The following is an 11,785-nucleotide window of genomic DNA, read 5'->3' on the forward strand; positions in this document are numbered from 1 at the left end:
CTGGTTCTCCACACATACCAAGTCACTGTATCTACTATCAATATTTTGGGTGAGACCAGAACGCATTGCTCTGCCGGACATGTGTGCAAGAGAATGAATTGGACAGTGTGTATGTGTGTTTACGTGCCTGCGTGCGTGCCTCTGTGTGTGTGTGTGTGTGTGTGTGTGTGTGTGTGTGTGTGTGTGTGTGTGTGTGTGTGTGTGTGTGCGCGCGCGGTCCCACCCATGATCAAGCAGCATGCACCCACACATCCAGCTTTAAAGAGGTGGCGATTATAAAGTCACGGTTTTTTTGCCTCTCTGGTCTGGTCAGTCGCTCGTCACTGGTGACCGCCTGCAGGAGGTAAGTGTCAGCTGTTCTGATACAGTTCTGAAACAATAATACAAGTTGTAACTTTGTAGCCTGAAAAATATTTGAATACACTTCCTGGAAACTGTGCACATAATATTATTATTTCAATGTCAGTGGGACAGTCATATTATCATCATCGCTTAGTGCAAGATTTGATGTTCAAATTGTGCCTTCGTTTCAAAGGTTTCCAACAGATCATTGGCAGTGGAGGAAATGTAACATCATTGCTAAATGAATAGATACACAGCATAAGGCTTCTCAGGCATCCTAAATCTGAGGTGATACACCAGTTAGTGTGATGGAGCCTGAGAGGCAAAACATCTTCAGGGTTCAACAGCTGGTCCAGATTTATCGACTACAGCCTCAAAAGCGCCTGTGGTCAAGTGACTGATGAGGAAAATTCCCCCAAATCAGTGTCTGAATTTGTGCATTCATGTTTTCTCCATATATTTTGTATTGATATGATATATGGAGGAAACATGAATGCCCAATCTATCAATATATAGATATATAATATATATCTCTATATTTATATATTATATATATATATATATTTTTGCAAATTTGTGTAAATTTGTCTCACATTCTTCTGTGAATATGTCTTTTATTTGGAGTGTGTGTGTGTGTGTGTGTGTGTTTGTGAATCAGTGTGAAAATTAAACAATATGTCACTGATTGATGCATTTAGACAGAAATTCAGCAAACAAAAATAAATATTCGCAGACAGTTTCCTCTTTGTCTTCACCGCTTCACTTGCGATGGAACTCACTTGCACGCAATACGTTTTAATTTGAAATATGACACGATGAAAATGCACACACTCGCACACTCACATGCACACACGCGCGCACGCACACACAGACAGACAGTCTAATCTAAATCTTCCACCCCCTTTGTTCATCTGTGTTTTGGAAATAAATCATTCTGTTGTCACAGTCAACTTGGCCGCTCCAGTCCAATCAAAGATAAAATGGAAACTCTGGAGCTTCCTTACATAAGTTGGAGTGATTCCAGTCAACTATAACCTAAATACCCATTTGCTGCTGCTGCTGCTGCTGCTGCTGCTCCAAAATTAAAAGAAAGTAATTCATTCATTCAGGTCATCCTTCGCTGCTGTTTTGCAAAACTTGCACAAAAAAATACCCCAAATTAAGAAAAGTGTCATTATTTTTGAAAGGCTGACATTTGACCTAACATTCAAGTGACGCGTCACATTTAAATCAGTCCTTGAAATCTGTTTGCGTGTGTGCTTGTGTGTATGTACACACACAATTAGCAACTTTTTCTCTGTTAAAATGATGTATCTCATTATCAGGACAGGTTTTTTGGGGTTTTTTTTTAACCATGGCCATTGTGTTTGTTCCAGCTGCCTGGAACATCAACAACAACGCCAACCCCCGTGCAGACTGTCAGGTAAGGGTCCATGCACGCTCACACACACAAACACACACACACACACACACACACACACACACATGCGCGCGCAGGCGCAAACATACACACACCAGGCACACGACATGCACACGACGTGTATTGACAGTCCAAACACGTCCAGGGTGCGCTTTTACTCACGTTCACACAGGAAGTGAGCAGTGGCCCAGAGCATGGAGCCTGCTGGTCGTTCAGGCAGGACAGCCCCTGTGTTTACCTTATAGACACCAAAACGTCTCACCTGGATTTTACCTTTCCACATTATCTTGACCCATGTCCACAACGGTGCTACCACAGAGATCAGAAAGATAGTGGCTTTGTGTGATGCTCCAGGCTGCAGCAGCAGAAATCACCCAAAATATCATCCATGTTTTAGTTACCCACTGATGCATGTTTTATCCAAGCCTGACGCAAATACTAGATAAGATAAGATAAGATAAGATAAGATAAGATGATCTATAAAGCACCTTTCAAGGAACCCAAGGACACTTTACTAGTGACACACACACACACACACACTCACACACACACACACACATCAGGAAGTGGATGGTGGAACCACATGGTTGCTCTAGCTCTTTTCAGATGTACAGGGGGGAGGTGTGACTTGACCTGTGCTGTCCTGGTTCTCCCTCTGTTGCTCAGAAACTCTAGCCTGTATGTTCTTGTGTCTTTACCTGCGTCTACCACTGGACTTCAGGTGTACGTGGAGCTGAACGAGCTAATGAACGATCAGAAGCAGGAGGCCTTCTGGCAGGAGACGGGCCGATGGGCGGGCTACGAGGAGAGCTTCGACCCCCAAGCCGGGGTATGGGCACCCTCCCATATCTCCTACCTCACCTTCAAGAGCCTCATCCAGCTCCGACGCACCATGAACACAGGTCAGAAAAGAAAAAGAAAATTAGAGTTTCTCATCAGTTTTAAGATCCAGGCTCTTGGAGCTACGACCACAATCATTGCTTTCTTTATGATGAGGTTTCCGTCTCCAGCTGTGACCATCTTTGACTCCGAAGAGAAGACCCTGGCCAGCATCGCTGAGAAGATGGCCAGCGAGATGGTTAGCAAGAAGCAGATCAGGCCGGGGGACCAGGACGGCGTACTGAAAGCTCTGCTTCAAAACCGCAGGTAGCCCCTCCCCACACATCCCACTTTGTTCATTATCTACATTGTGGATTACACGAGAAAAGTTGAACCTGGCTGTTGTGGGAACCATTGACTGACATCAAAGCACCTCGTCTGCTCATGATTTTCTTACCAAGAGACTGATGACATTTGTCTGACTGAAATGATATAAAAAAGGAAGTAAAAAATAATTAGAAAAACACACAATAACACATAGACCAAAGGTAAATCTCAACATCCATATAATCTCATATCTATCCGAATGTCAAAAATCACAAATGGATAAAGAGCAACATTCTCGTACAAGCCTGTCTCCAAATGACTTTGAATAAATACGACAGCAGATCAAGGAGCCGCCCTCGTATTCATAGAAACGGTGTCACACCAGGCAGTACAAACACACCTGTCACTCTCTGAGGTGTGCAGAGATCTTATTCATGAACTTCAGAGGTGAAGGGTGTGATGGTAGAATGCAGTATAAGGACACATCAACTGTCCCTTTTTTATGGTCACTTCATGATTTCCTAAACTGTTTACTGCTTAAAAAAGTTATATTACATATTTTCAATGACCGAAATAATCATCAAAAATATTCAACTCATCACCGGTGAAGTAAAAATGGAAAAATTCAAAGGTCTGTGGTATTGATTGTATGCGCATTTTCATGCAAGAGTGGTGTCTGTGATGCCAGACGTTCATTCAGTCAGTGACGCGCGCCGTCTTCTCCCTCTAGCCAATCAGCTGATCCAGAGGACCAAGCTTTGACAGCCGGGGTGGACCTGAAGAGGTTTTCAGTCAAAGAGAGGGTAAGATCTCCCATTGACGAGATCATCCATGTCAAAGCTTCGCTGCTGATTAAATGATCTGATTTCATGACAGTGAAGATAACGGTCAACTTAAAGGTGCAAGTGGTGTCTCTGAAAGTCATTCAGGATGAAAAGATTTAGAAGTTTGCCTTTCAAGATTCCTCTTTAGATGCAAACGTTCAGATAATTTCTTTTTCGGATCACTCATTTTGAGTTTTGTCAAGAGTTCATATATATATATATATATATATATATATATATATATATATATATATATATATATATATATATATTGATTGATTGATTGATTGATTGATTGATTGATTGATTGATTGATTGATTGATTGCAAAGTGGATCTTACTCAGTTTTATTTGCTGGAGTACTTCCTCCCGGCAGTTTGTGACACTGCAAACAAAGTACACATGTAAGTATTTGTACACAGATGTTCAAAGTCTCTCAAGGAAAGACTAACCTCGTAGATGTAAACATTCAAATCCTTTATGGCGATGCACTGAAATCTTATTTCAAAATATATCTGCAGGTATTGTCAGAAGGCAAAAAAATATCAAGACTTCACATTTCACAGTAACATTTACTAAATATGCAGTAATCGGAGTGGAAATGTGTTAACAAGCATCTCTGTTTTCTTTAGAGGGATGAATCTGACCGTGTTGAGGCCTCCATGGTGTTAGTGGGTGAGCTAGTCAGTGCAATACCACCATTTTGATGATGTGTGTGTTTGTGTGTGTGTGTGTGTGTGTGTGTGTGTGTGTGTGTGTGTGTGTGTGTGTTGTGTGAGAAGTGTATACATTTATCTAAGGATATAATAAATATGTATCTTTTATAGGAGCTTTGGACTTCCTGGAAAAGCCCACTGTAGTATTTGTGCGTCTGAAGGAAGCGGTGGTGCTCGACTCTGCCTTGGAGGCTCCAGTACCTGTACGCTTCGTCTTTGTTCTGATCGGGCCTGGACAGACAGACATGGACTACCATGAGACGGGCCGTGCCATGGCTGCCCTGATGGCTGATAAGGTGAGTAAGCTGGAGCTTTGGGAAGAAGGGAGGGAAGAATGTTCAAGGTGGTCAGAATAAATAAGTTATACTGACTGGATGGAGGCAGAGATGCATGGATGATGGATGGATGGATGGATGGATGATGGATGGAGGCATGGATAGATGGATGGAGGCATGGATAGACGGATGGAGGCATGGATAGATGGACGTATGGATGGATGGAGGCATGGATGGATGAATGGATGGATGGATGGAGGCATGGATGGATGAATGGATGATGGATGGAGGCATGGATGGATAGATGGATGGATGGATACATGGATGATGGAGACATGGATAGATGGATACAAAGATGGATGAATGGATGGATACATGGATGATGGAGACATGGATAGATGGATGGATGGATACATGGATGGATGGATACATGGATGGATGGAGACATGGATGGATGATGAAAAGATGGATGGATGTATACATGGATGGATGGAGACATTGATGGATGGATGGATGGATGGATGGATACAAAGATGGATGGAGACATGGATACATAGATGGATGGATGGATACAAAGATGGATGGAGACATGGATACATAGATGGATGGATGAATACATAGATGGATGGATGGATACATTGATAGATGGATGAAGGAGACATTGATGGATGGATCCATGGATGGATGATGAAAAGATGGATGGATGGATGGAGACATTGATAGATGGATGGATGGAGACACTGACAGATGGATGATGGAGACATTGATAGATGGATGGAGACATGGATAGATGGATGGATGGAGACATTGATAGATGGATGGATGGATACATAGATGATGATGAAAAGATGGATGGATGGATACGTGGATGGATGGAGACATTGATAGATGGATGGATGGATACATAGATGATGATGAAAAGATGGATGGATGGATACGTGGATGGATGGAGACATTGATAGATGAATGGATGGAGACATTAATAGATGGATGGATGGATACATAGATGGATGGATACATGGATGGATGATGAAAAGATGGATGGATGTATACATGGATGGAAGGACACATTGATAGATGGATACATAGATGGATGGATGGAGACATGGATGGATGGATGGATGATGGAGACAGTGACAGATGGATGGATGGATACATAGTTGGATGGAGACATTGATAGATGGATGGATGGATACATAGATGGATGATGAAAAGATGGATGGATGTTTTGGCAATGTTTCTCGTCTCAGCTGAATCAATGAATTTTGCAGGCAAAGGTTGGTCGTGCTTTACAATGAAGGCACACTCATAAGGGTCATTGAAGGCTGAGTTTATGTCTAAGACAGTTGAGTAATCATTACTGAACCATAACTAAACAAGTATAAATGCTCTTTGTCTTTCAAAAGTGAGGAACATTTATCCCTTCACTCACATTTCCCCTCAGCCCCCAACAGCATTATTCATCCACTTCTGCTGCAACGTTAACATGAAAACTATTAATAAATGATTAATAAAACTCTGGTTAACAGTTAATACTCAGTGTTACTTTCAGTTAACCAGCTGTTATTAATGTACCCTTATTGTGAACGGTCTTCTGGAACTGTACAGCTAACAGTCGTTGCACATGTTTTCAATGGGTGTCACATGACAAAGTGTAATGGTACACAAAGGTGTCAGCAAAATTGTGATCTTACTCAAATTCATCATCATCATCATCATCATCATCAAAGTCTAGGATGAATGTTAAACCCTTTAGATGAAGAATGTTTTACGACATGAACAAAAGCCATAACAGTTTAATTGTTTTGATTGTGAAATTTAAGTCGATGGGCAAACACAGACGCTCGGGAACGATTAAAAAGTTATCCAAAAAATAGAACTGTTCACATGCTGCTAAATTCCGTCTGTCAGGTCTTCAACCAGGCAGCTTTTCAGGCAAAAAGTGCCCGAGAGCTGACGGATGCTCTGACTGACTTCATGGACTGCAGCATCGTCATCCCGCCCACTGAGATCCAGAGTGAAACCATGCTCAGCTCCATCATCACCTTTCAGAAGAAATTACTGCAGGACAGACTCCAGTCTTCTGATGCTGTGGTCCGCCTGGATGGAAAACCTCGCAAGGGTGAGACCCCACCAGCGGTTCGCGCATAATTAACGCAGTAGCTACGTTTCCATTGTTTGAAAAAAAAGCTAAAAGTCTGGTGTTTAAAGTTTGCATCGTTTAAATACCCAGATGCATTCAAGAAGTGGCGTTCAGGACGGAGGTTTCAATCGGATGAAAACGAACAGTTATCTGTTGGCTTTTTGTGAATTTTTTCACCTGAAATTTGAATTTTTATGTCCCAGTTTCCATCTCTGCTGGACCTCCCCCTGAAGACCCCCTGGCCCGCACGGGTCGACCATTCGGCGGCATGATTCGAGACATAAAGAGACGCTACCGACACTACAAGAGTGACATCACAGATGCTCTCAACGCCCAGTGTCTCGCTGCTATCATTTTTATCTACTTTGCAGCTTTGTCTCCTGCCATCACCTTTGGGGGGCTACTAGGTGTTTATCTGTTTATGGATTTATATCATGAGACATGATGTGGTAGGGGCTATGATTCTGCTGTTTTCTTTTCTACCTCAGCTGATAAGGTTGAGAACATGATGGGCGTTCCAGAGCTCCTCATCTCCACCAGCATCCAGGGAATCATTTTCTGCTTTGTTGCTGCTCAGCCCGTCCTGGTCATTGGTTTCTCTGGCCCCCTGCTGGTCTTTGAGGAGGCCTTCTTCGCTGTGAGTGACACTAGTCAAAAATATTTATCCATCCCATAATCCATGACGCCAATAATTTCATCATTACGAGTAAACTCAATCTTCCTGCTGGCCAGTTCATATCAGATGTCGTCATGATTGCTGTCGCGTGTGTTTCCTTCAGTTCTGCAAGTCTCAGGACATTGAGTACATTGTCGGGCGAGTGTGGGTCGGAGTGTGGCTGGTCGTCATTGTGGTGGTCATTGTAGCGTGCGAAGGAAGTTTCCTGGTGCGCTTCATCTCCCGCTTCACACAGGAGATATTTTCCATCCTCATCTCCATCATTTTCATCTATGAAACATTCGCCAAACTAGGGAGGGTAAAACCATCTTCATCCATCTATCTGACTTTTGACCATCCAATCCAAGTGTGTGTGCTACATTGTAATAAACCTCACTCCCTTTAGATCTTCAAGGCCCATCCTTTGGTTCTGAATTACGAACACCTGAATGCAAGTGTGGAAAATCCCTGGCATCCAAAAGTGGAAGAAACAAACATCTATGATAATGCGACTGGCAACACTACCGTTATCATCACCACCATTAAGCCGGCTTACCCAAACACCGCCCTGCTCTCCATGTGCCTCATGTTGGGCTGTTTCTTTGTTGCCTTCTTCCTGCGCCAGTTCAAGAATGGCACTTTTCTTCCTGGAAAAGTAAGTTTTCCATGTGTATTTTAGCGGTAGAAATGTTTTGCTAACTTTTTAGTTAACTCAGCCAAAAAAGGGCTTAGTAATCTATCAAGTGAGTACATGAACGGCTAAAAACACCTTTTGGTGGGTGAAGCAGTATCTTAGATCATCATCTGCTGAATCAGTTAAAAACTCTTGCAGGTCAGACGCTTGATTGGTGACTTTGGCGTGCCCATCGCTATTTTTCTCATGATTGTCATCGACATCAACATTGATGACACCTATACTCAGGTTGGACAGTTTCTGTTATGCACAATAATGAATCTGCATGTAATATTATGGGTGTGTCTGAATAAAAACTTGATTTCTGTGCAGAAACTAGTGGTCCCTAAAGGTTTGATGGTGTCTAATCCAGCCAAAAGAGGCTGGCTCATCAACCCCTTTGGAGAACACCAGACTTTCCCTGTGTGGATGATGTTTGCGTGTTGTGTTCCGGCTCTGCTGGTCTTCATTCTCATCTTCCTTGAATCTCAAATTACAACGTGAGTCCGTCTATCTCGATTCAGCTCATTATATATCCAGCGTACAACCACAGTTTAAGGCAACCTTTCATCCCTCACCAGCCTGATCGTGAGTAAACCTGAGAGGAAGATGGTCAAAGGCTCCGGCTTCCACTTCGACCTACTCGTTTTGGTTGGCATGGGAGGGATCAGCGCAATATTTGGTGTCCCGTGGCTCAGCGCTGCCACTGTGCGATCCGTCACTCACGCCAACGCCCTCACCGTCATGAGCAAAGGGCCCAAACCTGTGATCGAGAAAGTGGTGGAGCAGAGGATCAGTGGCATTGTTGTGGCCTTGTTGGTTGGTAGGTGCTGTTGTTTTTGTGAAATCATTCATAATGTAGACTTGATTGCAGGTAGTGCACAGGTCCGTCCTCAGAGTTGGGACTTAACTTTATGAGTATCAATACTTTCACTTAATTTCAGATTTTAGTTACCCAAAAGTACTTTGACTTTAACTGAAGCTCCAGCAGGATCTTGTGACAGTACACTTTTTTTCGAACATTTTGTTTCCACCTTCATGGCTCTGTAGTCAAACCTAAAATAGATATAAAAGCTTAGTTTTCTGTATTTGATAGCCTAAAATGTCTCCCATAGCAGCAGCAGCCAACATTAGCATCTGGAAATGGAAAAATGGAAATGCACTAATGACATTTTTTTTTTGTTAATATAGACAAAGAAAAGTACCAAAAATGATCCCAATCCTGATAACTGTTTAAATGTAGCGGGAACCAATCCATAACTCTTATCAGTTCTAATTTATAAAAAGTGACTGTCCTTCACCTGAATGTGTGATTTTGTCAAGGTCTGTCTATTCTGATGGAGCCGATCCTGAAGATGATTCCCATGTCAGCTTTGTTTGGGATCTTCCTCTACATGGGAGTTACATCACTAAATGGCATCCAGCTTTGGGATCGAATGCTTCTGCTGCTAATCCCCAAGAAATATCACCCTGATGAACCGTATGCCACCAGAGTAAGTGAACGAGCATGATGCTGAAACTGGCACACATTGAATTCTACCAAGCATTGAGTGCTGTTTTGCAAAGAAATGCAGTTTTAACACACACACGCACACACACACACACACACACACACACACACACACACATTTTTCATTCTTCATTGTACCTCATTCAATCATTATGTCCTGTCATGCTCAAAACTTTCAAAGTGTCCCTTTAACGTCATCACAGGTGAGCACTGGAAGAATGCACTTGTTCACAGCTATCCAGATCGTGTGCCTCGCGCTTCTTTGGATTGTGAAATCTAGTCCGGTATCTCTTGCACTTCCCTTCATACTCATCCTCACCATACCCCTACGCATGGTCATGACCGGGCGTCTTTTCACTGAGCTGGAAATGAAATGTGTAAGTAATTTCACAAGTTAACCACCGTACAAGATCACGAGGAATGTACGTGTGAATGTTTAATAAAATTACTGTGTCTGTTTTAGTTGGATGCCGACGACGCTAAAGTGACATTTGAGGAGGAACCGGGGCAGGATGTATACTGTGAATCTCAAATGCCATTGTAGATGTCATACAGAAAAGCTCCTAATGATATTTAATTTGAAGAAGGAACATTTTTATTTATATGTTGCTAATTGAATGTGTTTTCATCAAACTAAAAGCACAAGAAAGAGTTTGGTTTTTTTTCCAAAGAACAACCAGATATAGATTGTATCACTTCACTGTTGCACACTTGTTGTCAATATAGATATTGATGTTTATCTTCAGTCACTCCAGAGTAGTCACTCAGGTAAAATGCTTGCAGTGTGTTTTTAATTGATTTGGCATGAATAGTTTATTGCTTCACACAATTAAAGCCCAAAATATTTAATTTTGTTTTTCCACAAAAAAAGGCCTGCAAATGTAAACAACAACAACATTGAAGATGGACAAAATTAATAATGCATTTTAAATAGGAAAGTCTTTAGTCATTCCAACATCCCAAATACCTCTGAACTCTGAGTGAAAAATATTATAGCCAATTATTTTTCTAGTAATCGTCATCGTAGTTGTTGTCGCCATTGTTGTTCTCCACTTTTCCGGTGGGTCTGGATCGCGGGGGCAGCAGCCTCAGCAAGGAAGCCCAGACTGTCCTCTCCCCAGCCACGTCCACCAGCTCTTCCAGTGGAATCCTGAGGTGTTCCCAGGCCAGCTGAGAGATATAATTCCTCCAGCATGTCCTGGGTCGGCCTCGAGGCCTCCTCCCAGTTGGACATGCCTGGAACACCTCCCAAGGGAGGCGTCCAGGAGGCATCCTCACCAGATGCCCAAACCACCTCAACTGACTCCTCTCGACATGGAGGAGCAGCGGCTCTACTCTGAGTCCCTCCTGAATAAAGATGTTTCACCTAAGATGTTAACTTGCTTGATTTGAGTAAAACCCAAAGTCAGAATTAAGTAATCCAGGATTTATAAGACATTGATGGAAGCAAGGAGTTGATATTTTAGCTAATATGTTCAAATTGGTACACTGAGAACAACAGAACAACACAAGGACAGTTTGTGTGTTGTTAAAATGTCTATTGTGTGTTATTTTGCCGAGTTCTTTTCACATCCAAAAATAATAAAAAATCTACCTCCAAAAAAACAATAAATGTTGCATACGTGTTTGTTTCCACTATCTAGCTCACATACAGTGATTTTTCTCTCTCAATACAATCATGTCATATAAACAAAAATATACAAGGAGATCAAATGTGGCTGTTTCTGTCAAGGGTTTTTCAATTCATTCAAATTACATTTCACGCAAAACTAAAAATGCAATCATACATGAAGTGTGAATAAAGGGGTCCTGATTGCCTGATTTACATCTGTCAGGGATATGTATAACCTCCCCAGCTGACTTCAAATTTATTTAGATTTTTGTCGAAATGATGCTAAAATCCAAATTTGGTTGAAATATAAATTCTAGCCATTTGCTGGTTTGGAATAATTCAAAGAGATACAATCAAAGGTGAGATAAGAAGACGCTATTCTTCTTGCATGTAAAATTCTATGAAATTAATGAGTGCCCTTTCAAGCAGTGCTTAGAAACATTCATATTAAGTGGAACACATACATACA

The 11,785-nt window shown here is 42.0% G+C and overlaps 1 protein-coding gene across 1 annotated transcript; it reads left to right on the top strand.

The window, feature by feature from the left end:
• The first annotated feature begins 236 nt into the window (after positions 1-236).
• On the top strand, positions 237-11,304 carry slc4a1b (solute carrier family 4 member 1b (Diego blood group)). Its single transcript, XM_086195273.1, has 18 exons — positions 237-343; positions 1,719-1,765; positions 2,484-2,664; positions 2,773-2,908; positions 3,639-3,711; positions 4,365-4,407; positions 4,560-4,744; positions 6,635-6,845; positions 7,070-7,273; positions 7,355-7,503; positions 7,646-7,840; positions 7,928-8,176; positions 8,354-8,443; positions 8,528-8,694; positions 8,776-9,017; positions 9,518-9,687; positions 9,908-10,081; positions 10,168-11,304. The coding sequence occupies exons 3-18, from the start codon at positions 2,508-2,510 to the stop codon at positions 10,246-10,248; spliced, it is 2,526 nt and encodes an 841-aa protein (XP_086051399.1). The 5' UTR covers positions 237-343; positions 1,719-1,765; positions 2,484-2,507; the 3' UTR covers positions 10,249-11,304.
• Positions 11,305-11,785: the final 481 nt, after the last annotated feature.

Source organism: Aulostomus chinensis, chromosome 23 (assembly GCF_037954235.1).
Source record: "Aulostomus chinensis isolate RoL2024-O1b breed Wild chromosome 23, RoL_Achi_v1.0, whole genome shotgun sequence".
NCBI classification, from domain to species: Eukaryota; Metazoa; Chordata; class Actinopteri; order Syngnathiformes; family Aulostomidae; genus Aulostomus; species Aulostomus chinensis.

Bases quoted from the DNA above. Each gene is read 5' to 3' on its own strand.
- slc4a1b (XM_086195273.1), top strand. From the start codon at position 2,508: ATGAACGATCAGAAGCAGGAGGCCTTCTGGCAGGAGACGGGCCGATGG. The intron at 4,745-6,634 runs GTGAGTAAGCTG...TCCGTCTGTCAG, and splicing joins CTGCCCTGATGGCTGATAAG to GTCTTCAACCAGGCAGCTTT. The intron at 7,841-7,927 runs GTAAAACCATCT...CACTCCCTTTAG, and splicing joins CATTCGCCAAACTAGGGAGG to ATCTTCAAGGCCCATCCTTT.